This window comes from Diadema antillarum, unplaced genomic scaffold (assembly GCF_040938485.1).
Source record: "Diadema antillarum isolate AM-2024a unplaced genomic scaffold, OU_Dant_1.0 seq00001612_RagTag, whole genome shotgun sequence".
Taxonomy (NCBI): Eukaryota; Metazoa; Echinodermata; class Echinoidea; order Diadematoida; family Diadematidae; genus Diadema; species Diadema antillarum.
This window is the reverse complement of record NW_027272325.1, coordinates 557,242-573,490: the sequence shown is the minus strand read 5'-3', so window position 1 is coordinate 573,490 and position 16,249 is coordinate 557,242. Positions and strand designations below refer to the sequence as shown.

General features: G+C 38.8%; 1 protein-coding gene across 1 annotated transcript in view; it reads left to right on the top strand.

Annotated features, from left to right (window-relative positions):
* The window catches only part of LOC139711121 (muscle-specific protein 300 kDa-like), a 311,965-nt gene that overhangs the window by 140,579 nt on the left and 155,137 nt on the right, over positions 1-16,249 (top strand). The window contains exons 47-63 of the mRNA XM_071623037.1: positions 683-847; positions 1,578-1,904; positions 2,862-3,002; positions 3,469-3,762; positions 4,624-4,821; positions 6,669-6,824; positions 7,439-7,603; positions 8,552-8,881; positions 9,351-9,506; positions 10,273-10,437; positions 10,978-11,160; positions 11,688-11,831; positions 12,543-12,698; positions 13,356-13,520; positions 14,172-14,498; positions 15,142-15,297; positions 15,896-16,060. Coding sequence (XP_071479138.1) covers positions 683-847; positions 1,578-1,904; positions 2,862-3,002; positions 3,469-3,762; positions 4,624-4,821; positions 6,669-6,824; positions 7,439-7,603; positions 8,552-8,881; positions 9,351-9,506; positions 10,273-10,437; positions 10,978-11,160; positions 11,688-11,831; positions 12,543-12,698; positions 13,356-13,520; positions 14,172-14,498; positions 15,142-15,297; positions 15,896-16,060 — 3,393 coding nt within the window. The remainder of the gene's footprint in view (positions 1-682; positions 848-1,577; positions 1,905-2,861; positions 3,003-3,468; positions 3,763-4,623; positions 4,822-6,668; positions 6,825-7,438; positions 7,604-8,551; positions 8,882-9,350; positions 9,507-10,272; positions 10,438-10,977; positions 11,161-11,687; positions 11,832-12,542; positions 12,699-13,355; positions 13,521-14,171; positions 14,499-15,141; positions 15,298-15,895; positions 16,061-16,249) is intronic.

Here is a 16,249-nt window from a genome sequence, read left to right as displayed (position 1 = left end):
CTGACCAATAGAGCAACTTTCCTTGTCGATATCAAGGGATAGTGAACAATTGGGCAGCAGACTGAACTAGTAGGTATTATATGTCCGCCGTTCAAATCAAGGTGCTGTAATTTTTAGGCCAAGCGATAGCAAATGAATTGTTGTTTTGTTATCATGCTATCTCCTCGTACCCCTCTGTTAAGAAGCTCAACACTCATCCATTACAATGGATGGAAAATGAAACTCCCACATGATAGAGTCAAAACCTATGCACAAAATTGTCCTCTGTCACTTTTCATTAGGAGTGGAGTAGATATCAGGTGAAGTTACATGTTTTATGTACCTCCAGGAAGCACATGAACAATACCATCCATTCCTCCATCTGTTTGTCCCTTCATCTGTTCATCCTCAAGTGCTTAGTACTAGCCAGCAGACAGTATTAACTTTTATCAAGTTTATCGAGTATACTCGGGCAGGTGTCTATGGGAAATGCGTGTTGTAGCAAAATCAGTTTGTCCTCAACGAGTTAAGCTGAGATCTTGAGCCAAATGAAAGGAAAAGTGAATCAATGCTGTTACAACCATATCGGGATGAAGATATCACCTGCCATTTGCAGTGGTGGACTTTTTATCCTGAAGAGGTCATTGATGACATGGAATGCCAGACTGGAATTGATACCTCTAGCATTTTTGCCCCTTTACAGGACTTGGCTAACAACCAGGAAAAAGCTGTGGAGGATCATGAGAACTTTGATTCCTCTGTGAAAGAACTTTCACAGCTGATGGCTTCCATCGACCATGGCCTCAGCCAGCTTGATGGGGTACCAGATGACAAGCAGGCGGTGGAAGAGGCTTTGAAGAGGGTGCAGGTAAGAGATTGTGATTTTGGGGAGAAATTGCACTAATAGATATTATTTAAAAGATTAAAAAAAAACATAAAAGCTTTTAGATATTTTTCTCATTCTTTAGAAGACACAAGATACATACTGCTTACTTTCTGAATAGTAGACATATATTGAGGAAAGCAAAGAAAGAATGCAACGAAATAATATTGTACTTATATTTATTGCCCTGTGTCATCTCTCTGCAAATTTAATATCTACTGTAGATATGAAGATAGCAGTAAGTTTCATCACAAGTAAACTTGGTTCATTCCTCTCTTCGATTTCATATACCTTTCTATCTATCTATTAATCTATCTCTCTATCTATCTATCCATCCATCTCTCTATCTATCTATCTATCTATATGTCTGCAACGTATCTGTATTATAAATACACAATGTATTAAAACACATTATTAAATGTAATTTTTTATTTCTTGATGTTTCGTTGCCATTGTATTGTATTAGCTGAGTACAAAAATGGAAACTCATACATAATGCATTATTTACGCACCACCAAATGAACTTTGAATATTTTATAAATTCTTAGATGACAGTATTTTTATGAATCTTTTGATATTTCCCAAATATACTAATTTGTTGATTTGTCATGCTATACTTCATGGGATTGCAAACTTCACAAAATGTCCATGCTCTGAAATTCCACATTAAGAATAGATAAGACAAGCTTCCTATTTTTGAACTTATTTATCAAAGGCTCTGAAGACTCAAATACCAGTTGGTCAAGACTTGATCCACAAGGTGGACGAGAGGGCACGAGCCACGCTGGCCTCCACCACGGCCCCCGGTCAGCCGGCCATCAAGGACCAGGTGCTGTCAGCCAGGGATGGCTGGAATGCTGCAGTGACCCGACTAACCAACGAGGAGGCCACCCTGGCTGGGCGGCTGGGCGGCTGGAACGAGTACGACAGTCTGATGGATGGGTTGGAGAGATGGTTGCAGGAAGCAGAGGAGACCTTGAAGGAGACTGGCAGACCAAGGGAGGACTTGGAAGGCAAGAGAGAGGCAGTGGAACAGTGCAGGGTTAGTTAAATTCCTCCAAGGAGTGCTGCTGGATGATACATAATACAAATACCATCAACAAATACCCGATTCTGAGTTAACCAGTTTCGTACTCCCGTACCTGGTGGCCTGCGTATTAATTCTATGAACATTTCAGCATTTTGAGCATGAGTGGATGAAGGTCATCGGAGAAAGACAACATATTGAGACAGAAAGTTGTACCAAACAAAATCCTTGAGACAAAAAGTTGTACCAAACAAAATCATGGGCAGCGCATGAATGTTTTTTTCATGATGTGAAACATTTCTAGATATTTGAAGGGGATTGTTGACATGAAATGAAGTTAGATTACATAAGTGGGTGATATATCTAGCTTTACAACTGTCTTTTTTTTTCTTCAAAATTTGGGGTCATATGAACCATTGCTACCTGCTGACTGATCTATTAGTCTTGAGCTTGAGGGTATATATCTTTTTCAAGTTGATATTTGTGATACATTGTGCTTTACAACAATTGCTCACATCCAGAGAGTGTTGCAGATGAAGACACATTTAAGGTGAATAATTGATTAAAGAAGGGGAAAAACAAGATTTGTCCATGCAAAAAGTAAAGTAATTTATTTGGTATTAGAATACACTTTCAGTTTCTCAAGTGCCAAAAACATACTACAGCATTCAGTAGCTAAAACAGATTTTTTTTTTCTCAGCATCTTAAAGTAACTCCTGCAGCAAGTAATTAATTTGAAGGAATGGCATAAACATTGTACTGACTCCCCAAATATGACCAGAAGTCATTTTAGTGCATATCTTTCGTAAACATGTTGAGATCATTCCAGGTATTATGCATTATCAAAAATATGTTTCTCTAAAATTTGTGGCACTGTTCTGTAATACAATGTTGTTGAATTCTTATCGCTTTTTTGAATGAAAAGATGGCACCAACATTACATCATCTTTTTAATCGCTTGTCACTCTCCAGGGTTTGAAGCTGGACATTGCCAATCGCTCACCTCAGACTAAGATTCTAGCTGAGAAAGCTTCCAAGCTGAGTAACAAGAAGGAGATTGCTCGGGCCAAGGAAGTGATCAACAGATTCCGGAAGCTCCACAAAGAGACAAATGTGAGTAGAACCATTATTTTTTCTCGTTATGTTTCAGCGTGTCTGAAAGTTTTCTCTGATATTTTAGTGCTTTCCTTACAGTGTTATCCATGCTGTAAAACCAGAAACATTTGTGGCACAAAACTTTTGACAAGATAACGGCCTTTTTCAATATCATTTCCAGTGACCTGTACAACTTAGGTATAGATTTTCATGATATGCAGTCACAACTTCATATTAAGTCTTTATGTATGTCACCAAGCCTTTGATCTTGACGCCTTTGTAAGAGGTAAGTGAAGAATATGAAGTTTAATCCAGTAATTTTATTGTTTACACCACATTGTGTAAATTTTTAATCATAACATGTTATGATGACATAAATATGCTCAAAAGAGCATCTTGATAAATAATTTTCACTTAAGATATCTTTTCTGATAACTATTTTGAGTAAATAGATTTCCACCCTCTGTTTCTCTTCGACATCAAGGCAAAGGAAGAGGCTCTGCAGAAAATTGTGGATGAGCACCAGACATACCAGACAACCCTCAAGGACTGCTCGGAGCTGCTGATGTCACAGGGGTCAAAGGTCAAGGACACCACTGCAGTGTCCGGCGACAAGACTCAGCTGGAGCACAAGTTGGCAGCCCTGAGGGAGCTAGATCAGACCATGGCAGGCAGGCAGCCCGTGATGGAGGATCTGGTCGTCAAGGCAGATGCGGCCTCGGCCAACACAGCTCCACCGGGTCAAACAGCCATTAATGACCAGGTCAAGCAAGTTCAGGTCAGTGCCATGTCTTATTTTCACTTTTCTTTTAGCAGATTGATATGATGATGATGACGATGATGACGATGGTGATAATGACGATGGTGATGATACTGATGATGATGATGGTGGTGATGATGATGATACTGATGATGGTATCGATGCTAGTGATGGTGATTATGATTTTAGTTGTAATAGTAATCAATTGAGTAGTAGTCATGGTCATTGTAATAATAGTACTAGTAGCAGCAGCAGCAGCAGAAACAGTAGTAGTAGCAGTAGTAGTGGTAGAAGTTGTAGTAGTAGTTGTTTTTGTTATATTATGGTGCTGTTAGTCACATCATTATCATATCTGCAGAAATTACATTGATGGATGAGAAAGGAAGATTTGGGCAGTGTAAGGAATGACAGTCCCATGTGTAAAGTAAAGTGACAAAACTTCAGATTTGACAGAAACTTTGTGAAGTAAAGACAAGAAACACAGAAGCACAATGTATGTGGTTCTGCCTATGGTGTCAAAAAGATGAAGTAAATAGCATACAAAGATCTTTTTTCTTCATACAGAGCATGAAATTTTTGTGGCAAAATTTGCATGTTTTTTTTTCAATCTCTCTTGTCAGTGATAATATTTCATCCAGAATCTCTTGTATAACAACCAGACTTGTAATAGCTTTTGACATTCTCTCATGTAATGCCAAGAAAAGTGTACATTATTCTGTGTTACACTACTTTGTGTGCAAATAAAATCCTTTTTCTGTGTGTGTGTGTGTGTGTGTGTGTGTGTGTGTGTGTGTGTGCCGAGTTAACAAAATGAATCACTGTAGACCAACTGCAAATTGCAAGAAACCCCTTCATAATGCCATGTAATTCTTGTGACAGGATGACCTTCAATCGCTGAAACTCAAAATTGCCGACTCAGAGGAGCAGTTGGTCGGAGTCTTACACATCTGGAACAAATTTGATGGCGACTGCAAGGAGTTATCGGATTGGTTCAAGGAGGCGGAAGATACCATTCAGAAGGCGGGGGAGCTGCAGTCAACCGCAGATGAAAAGAGGGACCAAGCCGACTGCATAGCTGTAAGCAGCACCAACATTTGCCGTGTCTAATTATTTGATTTGTTATAGAAATAGTGGTAGACAAAACGTACCACTGCAGATTCCCATTTTGAATTACACTGAATGCTAAATACTATCATACAGTTTTACTTTTGAATTTTACAAAAAGAGGGAAGGGTTTGATTTTGTGGACATGAGGGATATTTTTTTTAATGTGCACAGGCCTATTAGGCTTGTATTTATGAATTCTTCAGAGCTTAGGATTGGTATATTCTTTTGACATGCTAGGTATATTCTTTGATATACTTGGTATATCCGTTTGGTATGCTTGGTATCTTCTTTTGATATGCTTGGTATATTCTTGTGATATGCTAGATATATTCTTGTGATAAGCTAGATATATTCTTGTGATATGATCAGTATGTTCTTTTTTATATGCTTGGTATATTCTTTTTCATATGCTAGGTATATTCTTTTTATATGCATAGTATATTTTCTTGATATGGTGGGTATATTCCTTTGATATGTTCGGTTTACTCTTTTGATACTCTTGGTATATTCTTTTGATATGTTTGGTATATTTTTATGCCTCCGCCACGAAGTGGTGCCGGAGGCATTATGTTTTCGGGTTGTCCGTCCGTCCGTCCGTCCGTCCGTCCGTCCTTCCGTCCGTCCGTAATGAATTTTGTGGACAAGGTAACTATCAAAACCTTTTGAGATATCCTAATGAAACTTGGCATGTATGTGTATTAGGGGGTGAAGTTGTGCCTATCAACTTTTGGGTGCATATGCTCTAGGTCAAAGGTCAAAAGGTCAAGGTCAAATACATAGAATTTCACTATTTCCATCATATCTTTGCAATGCCTGGAGATATTTTCTTGAAACTTAGTGGATACATGTATTAACCAATTAAGATCCTCTGGTGAAAGTTTGGGTCATGAGGTCAAAGGTCAAAGGTCAAAAGGTGAAGCAAAAATATTAAAACTTTACCTTTTTTCTCTGTACCTTGGAAATTGTTCAAGGTCTCTGCATGGAAGATAGTATATATACATGTACTGACTAGCAGTGATTATCTAGAGAATTTAGGGTTCATGGGGTCAAAGGTCAGGGGTCAAAGGTCAAGGGCAACACTTCAACATTTTATTATTTCCCTCATGTTTATGCAATGCCAGCAGGATTATTTTTTTTACACTTGGTGTATGCATGTCTAACCTAATAGAGATTCTCTGGAAAGTTTTTTTTCCTTTGGTTTTGCCTCTAAGGTCAAAAGGTCAAAGATCAAGTGAAAGTGCTGAACTAACTTTTTCCTCCATATCTCGGAAGTGGCTCAAGTTATCTTGAAACGTACTACATATCTATGCATCTTCTGCCTGACAGTGATTATCTTATGAATTTTAGGGTCAAAGGCCAGATGAAAATGGTAACAATTTACTATTCAATACAGAAATTGCACTTTTTCTCCATACCTTAAAAATTACTCCATGCATAAATGTATGAATGGGTCAAAATCAAGTTAAAGTCTGTAAATCCCAAATACATGCTCTCCTATTCATCCAATTAAACCTAGGTCAAGGAAGGTGAGCATTCAACACATTTGTGACAAACTTGTCATTTTAACATTTTGCCAATTTTGTGAAAATGTAATCACATATTGTCCGCATGTACTATTTAGACCTATTAGGAGAATCATGCATTATGGCGGAGGCATACCAGTCGCCATAGCGACATTTCTAGTTCCATCACGTTTTACGTCTCTTCTATAACAAGTGTGCTCTATTCCACTGAAAACCAATCCTGCAATGGTGTAATGACATCAGTACATTACAAACCATGTAATACGGTTTTCTTGTGCTATGGTATATTTTCAGGCTATCTGCGAAGCTGTCCGAGAATACCAGCCAACTGTGGAGTCTCTGAGCAAGCAGGTCGATGACCTATTCAAAGAAGGGGTCAATGACCCAGAGGTCAGGGACACAGCCAGCAAACTGGCAAGGTCACACACGGATATCATCCAAAAAGCTGAGGTATGTATTGTCATCAGCATGTAACAGTGTATGTAGCAAGCTAATATAGATTGTTCAGTGAGACTTCATTCAGCACAACAGCTGCGTTATTACTTTGTCTTCTGCTAAGTCTCTTCTTTTTTCTTTTTTTTTTTGAGGGTTGGGGCACATGGATAGAGAATATTACAGCAAAAATTAATGCTGGTGTACAAAAATTGAACTAATCTCTCATCGAAGTATATTTGCTACTTTAATTCAGTTGCCAAACTAGGGAATGTTTCAGGTGTAATCATCAGTTGTGTCAAACAGAGATTTAAAAGAGAAAAATCTATCCCATTCTTTGCTGAGCTGCCAGGTAATGCTTGTTTACTTGTGACAAATGCAAAGTGCATAATTGACTGTCATACTTTTACTTATTCATTGTGAAATTTGCATATGAGTGTGATTGATATTTCTGAAGAATCTTCGAAATAATGATGTCTGAAGGAGTAGAATCAGTGAATTGATATGATATGTGGTAATCATTCTGCACTCTGTATTTTAGAAAATGTAATCCATTCCTCTCAGATGATATTTTGTTAATGTCCAACGATGGCTAAAGACCAAGTTCACATGTTTTCTCTCTCTCTCTCCAGGACTGCCTGACAGGGCTGGATACCCGCGCTGAGGACCACAGCAGCCTGGACCAGGAGATGGGATCCCTGTCGACGTGGATCCAGGACAGGACCAAGGAGCTGGAACCGTGCTGCAAGGTGGCAGCAGACAAAGAGACCAACAAGGCTCGGCTCCAACAAGTCCAGGTGAGACAAGCGCCCTCATTCACACCACAGGAGTTATCAGGTTTTGCGTCATGATGCAAAAATGGATTTTATTTGCCACCATTTATACACACGGCAAATAGATTAATAAATAAAAGAATAACTCAGTTGTAAATGAAGCACTGTGAATCTCCAAACTGAATGCCGAAACGATGACTGGACCTTGACTGTTAACAACCATGCGTGTGGACTTACATTGCAATTTACATTATGGGACTTCAAAAACTAAAATCAATGGTCTTTGCCTGCCTTTCACATATGCCATGCAAGGCAAATTCTTGTAAGAACTGATTTTCACATCACAACAATGCCTATCACAAGAGTTTTTTGCATCATGTTTTCAAAAACCATAGATTTTGGATGTGTGGGAGTGACAAACAAACAAACAAGTAAGCAGTAGATGAATTTACTTTCAAACAATATCTAGTGGGTAAAAACTGCCTTATTGCTTGGTTTATGATGTACAAGTACTACATTAAAATTTGTACACCATAGCGCTTACAGGCAGTTAGTTATTCTCCTGCATTAACTTTCTCAGAAGTCATCTTCAGATTTAGCTTTCAATCCATCAGACTGAAGCAGTGCTTAAATTGCAATGGGCAGATGCACTTGCAGGCATGAAAATTTGTGATAATTTCTCGAAAATACTTCAAAAGTTTTTTTTTTCTTTCTTTTTAACTTCACTTTTCATGCATGCACTTTGTCACAGTTTTGCTCTTTGTAAGTTGTATTGTTCATTCATGCACATGTTACAGGGGGACTTTGACATAGTTCATCAAAGTAAAGAGTGCGAGTAAAGTGATCTTAACCCATTGAGGATGGACTGATTTTGCTATAACATGCATTTCCCATAGACACCTGCCCGAGTATTCTTGGGACTCATCTTCAACGGGTTAACATGGCATCAACTCTTTTATCTATGTCTTCCAGGCCATCTTGGCTCAGCTGCCCGCGGGCGAATCCCTGCTGGACGGCGTCACGTCCCAGTCAGACCAGGTGGTGCCGGACACGGCCAGGCCGGGCCAGGACCGGATCAACCGGCAGGTCCAGTCCTTGGGCCACGAGCTGGAGGCCCTGAGGATGCTGGCCCAGGACTCGGCCACGGGTCTGGACCAGTCGCAGAAGGTGTGGGAAGAGTACGAGGAGAAGGCCAGACTCCTTGGGTCCTGGATAAACGGGGTACAGACAGAGACCAGAGAGCTGGCAGAAACAGAGTGTGATGACCTGGAATCAAAGAAGGCTCGTCTGGAGAAAGTCCAAGTAAGATCTAGATCCTAATGACTTTGAGATTTAGCTTTATGGTGTTCAAGTTTTTTGCTATTTGAAATGTTTGATCACAGGAGACCTGTTTCATAGGATACCTCTTTTTTATCATTTTAATTTTTCAGGATATTTTTTTTTCTTCAAAAGTTAGTCAAAATTTAAAGAGCCGCGGGCGAGATGTGATTTGATTTAGAGAGTCCATCAGTTTTCATCCAGAAGAAACTTGTAGAAATATTTTAGAACAATACTTCCAAAGCACACTTTGTTTTGGCAATTGGGATGTAAGTAATAATATGCTAAGGAGTAGGAAAAATTGCCAAATGCCATGACAAATTAAATCTGATGAAAATCAGTTGTATTTGCAAAAGATCTGTTACCCATATCTGATCAATGTTACTTTGATAATCTGAATTACTTGAAATCAAGGAAAAATCAGCAGAGATACTGTTTTGTTTCGAAATCACAGGATCTCCTTGCCCAGAGTGAATCTCAGCAGCCCATAAGAGAAGATGTGACATCCCTGGGTCACAAACTGGTGACCTTTAACCCCAACGTCGTGCATGTCAGCAGTGAGGCTACCAAGCTTGCCGCCCAATACCAGAGCCTTCACATGAATCTAAAGGTGGGTGTGGTAATGCATGATGTACCAAGAGCCATCTATAAAATGAAGTGCTCTTTTTATACCACCCGCAATTAGAAGACAGAGCCCAACACTAATTTTTTTTCTCTGGTGCCCTGTTCAGGCCACTGAAATATTTAAATCTTAAATTTTGGTATCCTGAAATAAAGGGAAACATAACAATCCATTTTGAATTAAAAGTGCCCAATCAGGCCACTGAAAGAAAAATTTGATGGCCCAACATTAAATTTTTGTTGATATATTTTTTCACATTTCTCTTTGTAATACGAATGTACCTTGTACCTTGTCTTGTAGTAGTTATCCCCGAAGACCTCCACTAGGAAGGGTAACTCAGGGCTGACGAGAATGGTAGCACAATTTGTTTCTTTTGCTTTATGAGAGCTTTGATTTTTTCAATTAGTTTTATAATTAATTAATGCAATTAATTGTATTTTACTATTTGAAGAAGAATCATTCTGATATGTGTTGTGTATTTTTTTTTGATATCCTGTAATGTAATTGTATAGAAATATTATTATCAATTTGATAATTATGGAAAAATAAATCAAATTAAATCAAATCAAATATATTCCATTTTTTGTCATTTGAAGAAAAAGTGTTCAGATATGTTTTGCTTGTTTTGTTTTTGTTAATTTCCTGTAGTGTCATTGCATTTGTGTATTTTCTTACTATTTGTTATTATGGAAAATAGATCAAATTAAATCAAATCTATCATATCAAACTGAATCACTAAACTCTTCATCTGTAGGAGTTGGAGCATAGTGCAGAAAAGGCAGTGGAGGATGAGGCACAGTACCAAGCTGCCAGACAGGAGTGTCTGTCATGGCAACGGGCTGTGGAAGACAGGTTGGCTGAGTGTGACGACCTGACTGGAAGTAAAGATGACCTCCAGCATAGGCTGCAGGCAGTCCAGGTAACCACTCGAGTGTTGACCACAGAACCAAATAAGAGCAAGAGCAAAGGACCAAAATGAAACTGACAATATCAATTCAGCCAAACAAAAATTAGAATGGAGATGAAGTATGTTTAGAAATCTGTCAATTTTGTTGTGATCATCCAAAAGTTTTCCACTGAAGAGTTGTCATGCATTCTTAATATCCTTTGCTGTGTGTCTCTGAAAAGTAAGACTGTGCCATCTTATGACATATTTTATTAGTTCTAAGACAGCTTAAGAAAGATTGTGATTTATATGGCATGCAGATCAGCAGTCATACATGTATATATGGTGGAGTAAAATCATGAGATGATACATGGCAAGCTTTATTCACTGGTAAAGTAAAATCCTCTCTACATCCAGTTGCTCCCTTACTATTTTTGTCTAAATTAGTAAGGCAAACTCATACTTGTCTGAGATATGCTTAGAAATTAAAGTAACCTATACTTTGTACTACCACCTATGGGGGATTAATTGTCCGGAAGTATTGAAACACCTGTTGATCTTGCTGCCTGCTAGGAGCTGATGTCCAGCAGACATCGTGGCCAGAGTCTGGCCCATGCCGCGGTCAGTAAAGCGGAGAAGGCCCAAGTCCACACCTCTCCAAGGGGACGAGAGCAGATGGAGGAGGAGGCATCAAGCATGTCCAAGAAGTATGACGACCTGGTTGAAAAGATGGGTGCAGCAAAGGAAAAGTTACAGGTAAAGAATGATTTTATTGACACTGAAACTATTCAACATTCAATGTCTTTTCAAAGTTTTCTTCATTGTATGTTTGTATGATTTATATTGTATGTGTGTCTGCTAGGACTGTGTGCTGGCATAATTCATGGAAACAGACTGAGTGATATGAATCTATACATATATTTCTCTCCATCTCTCTCTCTCTCTCTCTCTCTATTATTTTTTCCTTTTTTTTAAGCTTGAGGTTAGGAGCATGCTGGAATTAAAGTTTTGTAAGAGATGCAAGAATATTGGAATATTATCAAGTTTGGCAGCAAGATGCTATTGATGGGAACCATGATATATGTGTTTGACATCCGGTTGATGATGTTACTAATGATTTATGAATGCTGCCAAGTGAGAAACACATAGAAACAGGTGATAACAGCCTATAAGAGGTCCAGCTCTGTGTGGTATCTCTTTGGCATCTTTAAAAGCTTTTCATACTTCTCACTATCAGTAATAACTCTTACTCTTGGTCTGTAACTGCCTTTGTCTTCCATCAGAGCAACCTGCGAGACTGGGATGCCCTCAATGCTAGCCAGGAGAAGTTCCTCCGCTGGATCCAGGAAGCCTCTGCCCAGCTGGAGGATGCCAGGCAGCCCAAGGCCTCACTGACGGAGAAGAAGGCTCAGCTGGACCGATGCAAGGTACGTGTAACTCCTCTCTTCATTTTTTCTTTCTTTTTCTTTCTTTCTGTATATCTATCTGTCTGTCTCTCTCTGTCTATTTATCTATCTATCTACAATGTATCTATCTATCTATCTATCTATCTATCTATCTATCTCTCTATCTATCTGTCTATCAATCAATCAATCTATCTATCTATCTATCTATCTATCTATCTATCTCTCTCTCTATCTACATCTATCTATATATCTATCAATCTATCTATCTATCTATCTATCTATCTATCTATCTATCTATCTATCTGTCAATCTATCTATCAATCTATCTATCTATCTATCTATTTACTCATATACATATTTTAATTCTCTGTCTATCTGTCCATTTATCTATCTGTCTATCTATCTATCTATCTATCTATCTATCTATCTATCTATCTATCTATCTTTCCCTCTATCTATCTGTCTATTTATCTATCTATCTTTATACAGCTGTAAATATATATTTTTGCAAATGAGAAGGTCACAGTTATTTTCGCATGATGTCGTTTTCACCATTTTGAATGTGATTTATAGAATGTGATGGTGTAAAAATTAGAGGCCTGTACACCTTGATGACTTGGCAGACAGAATTCGATGGATTAGACATTGTGTGGTTAGTGTGCATGTAAAACTTATTCACTTTCTAGATCACTAAGAGAATATTTTGCTTTGATTCTACCACTCTCTTAACAGTGTATTCAGCAAGACATAGAGCAACACCAAGCTGACTTAGACAAGGTCACTGCACATGCTCAGAAGCTTGCTGCAGAGAACCCTGAAAATCAACCAATCAGAGAAGCCCTTGATGAGGTGGTGACAAAGTTTGACAACTTGAAGGCCCTTGCAGAGGTTTGTTGATCTCTCTCACTTCTGATATTTCAAGATGAAAAGTACTAAAGCATTCTTGATCATATTTTATATTCATGATTAAATAGCACACTTTATTTGTCACTGGGTTACGGTTATGATCCCTATTGTATTGTATATGCGCAGCTTTGCAGCTACAGCTATTTGATGTATATGCGAGTCTGAATGGTTTGTGATTTATTATCCATCAATCATTGTACGTATGATATTTTATTGTAAAACGAGGAATGTTGGCGTGCATTATAATTTTGCGAATTTTACGAGAGCCAATATATGCAAAATTAAAATGCACATGAAAGTTTTTGTCTTACACTATATGCATTGAGTGTTAGAGGCAACTCACGAATATTTCATGCCACGTAAAAGGCTGTCGGCTCCAATTCGCGAAAATTTCATGCCATGAACATATCGTGTTTTACAGTACTTTGCTATAAGGAGTATATTTCTACTGGTATTCAATTGAATTCAGTTTCAGGTTAACATTGATAAAGTTACCTAATGTGCATCCAATTGTAAGATTTTAATCAATATTTCTGTGAACAAAATGTAGCACATGCTGTACAATACTGTATGGTTCAAAATTATTTAATGTGTAGAAAGTATTATACTGTACATATAAACATATCTGCTTCTGTCCAGGACGCACTGACCTTTCAGACGACGGCCGTAACTGACCACCAGTCCCTGCAGCAGACCCAGCAGGCCTTCAACCAGAAGCTGAGGGACACCAAGCACCAGCTGATGACCAGAGCTGACCCCTCGGGATCCAGGGAGACCATCCAGAATAAACTGGCAGGCATACAGGTCAGTGTATGGTCTCAGTCTGTATTGTGTCTGCATTTTATAATGCAATGATTCAACAAGTACTCTATCTTACCAATTCACACAACACATTTTCTATTTGTGTGTGTGTGTTTTGTTTTTGTTTTTGTTTGTGTGTGTGTGTGTGTGTGTTTTTTTGGTTTTTTTCGCATTTCCTACAAGTTCGTAGTATAATAACTCCACTCAATTCATTATGACTGATTCTGGGCTTGATTTTAATGTTCTTGACCTGTGTAATTATTAAACGTGGCCATAAATGTTGGTATCTTTTCCTGATGTAGCTGTTAACGTACTGGTTTTCTTTTTTAATGGCGTTTTGATCAATTCATTTTGCAACTTTCAGCTTTGGCTCTTACTATGTACCTCTTCCTTCTCCACTTATAGTGTAGGCTACTTTTCACATTGGAATGAAATTAAAGAGATCCATTTTTAAAATTTCTTTCTGCAAATAGAGTCTGATCCTTTTAGACAGCAGACTGACTGAGTCAATATTTCACCTGGATAAAGTTATTGATGATAATTTATTCATTCTGATGCACATTACACGAGTAACTACCCACCTGCAGACTTTGTACATCACTGTAGCCACCCTGTTGCTTAGCTTCCATCTTTACATATCCCACTGATACACAGGATCTTGAGGAAAGGAGAACTGAGTGCTCAGAACTTCTCCAGGCACTCGCCGACCAGACCGAGAAGGCGAAGCCATCCACCGCTCCAGCCGGTCAGGAGACCATCCAGCAGCAGCTGGACAAGGCGTCGGCCGACCGGGACTTGCTGGACGCGAGCATGGCCAACTCCAGGGCCAAGCTGCAGGAGTGCCTGGGACGGTGGCAGGAATTTGAGGTGGCCAGAGACGCAGCCGAGGCAGCCATGGATCGGGCCAAGAAGGATCTTCAGGCTGGCCTCCAGCCCCAGGAGGATCTAGCAACAAAGCAGGAGCAGGCAAAAGTCTTTCAGGTATCAAGCAGAATGTTTCTTTGATTTTCAACTATGATACAATAGGTTTGTGTCAGCTAGTGCAAATAAAACCATACTTGCATACTTGAGAAACTGAGTCCATTTTCCTACATGGCTTCTGAAAATCTAAGCCTTATGATGATTGGACCAATCATGGAAAGAATTGTGGGTGTTTAAGGCTGTTTGGTCGTTGTTAGGGATAGTGACAGAACTATATGATCAGTCAAATTTTGTTCCCAGTTTTGTGTGTAATGAAACCCAATGGAGCACTACCAAAGATTTTTACAAATTTTGTGAAAGAAATGTCTGTATGCTTGTATGTATGTTACATATACATGTAGTAATTTTTGGCAAGTAACTTTGGTGTTCAATCAAGCTATTCATTTTCACACCAAAATGAAAGTGCTTGGTAAATTGATTAGATTTGAATATTGTGATTTATTGAAGGATACTCCAGTTTAATTTCTTTCTGTATGATATACGTGTACATGCAAAGTGTATGGTCCATTGATCAGATGATATTATGTAACTTGTATGTGTTGTTGAATATTTGAATGTTTGACATTTAATTACAACTCACTGACCACTGATCCGCATCACGACAGCAAATTCAATCACGCTACAATGCAATTACTTCTATCAGGATCTGCTTGCTGAGCTGGACAGTCAGCGAGGTGGTGTGGAAGCAGTGTCCAGCTGTGCTCAGGCCCTCCTGGACAGCAGTGTGGGCAATGTTGGTGTGGTCAGTGAGTCCACCCGAGTGGCCTCGGACCATCAGAGAATGCTCATGGCGGCCAAGGTGGGTCAGGTTCTGTCAAGTTTGTGCAATCAGTCTGTGCCATATAGATGCACGAAGTGACACAGATTAGTTTTGTATTTCATATTAAGATATATTCATGATCAGGATTGTTTCCTTTTTATGGTTGCATATGAGTACCACATGTCATATTGCCATTGAAATTGTGCACACAGAGGAAGCTAGCAGTATCAAAAGTGTGAATTGTACAGTAATCAATTCATCTAGAGTTTGTATAGAAATTTTATGATGCTGTATATTCCGTTATCTTTTTCCATGACATGAAATTGTGTTCATGTATTATACAAAGAAGCACACAGGTATTTATTGCCTATCTGGGATCAAAAGCAACAACTTTATGTGGCCATAGCAAATGTGTATTTTGTAGCTACTGGAAGGCAAGTTATCAGAATGAAAGTAATCTACTGTACATCACTATGTCTGAAATTGTGTCCTGCAGATATGTCCGTTAATGACTGTTTATTCATGATAATGTAACATGTGCATAATAGCATCTAACACACTTATCATAACCTGCACTTCTCTCCGTGTGTTTCATTGCATCTTGATAATAAACTAATATATTATTTTCTCATTATAGGACTTGGTCAAGCAAAGCGAATCCCAGGCCAAAGATCATGAGCAGTACCTTGAGGTCCAAGACACGTTCTCTGATTGGCTGGACGAACAGCAGGCTGCCCTCAACGGCTGCGACAGTCTCGTTGGTGACAGAGAGACTCTGGCTGACAGATTAGCCAAGCTTAAAGTGAGTTTCACTACACAAACTATTGACTGGATCACATTTTTCTCTTTATTGATGGTATTGACTAAGAAAATGGACTTAGATTCATGCAGGATTTTCTATTCTCAATCTACATGTAGCAACAACACAGTCAAACATGCATGTATCAATTTAGTGCTTCATTCACAATTCTGTGTCAAGTGCAAGAGTGTA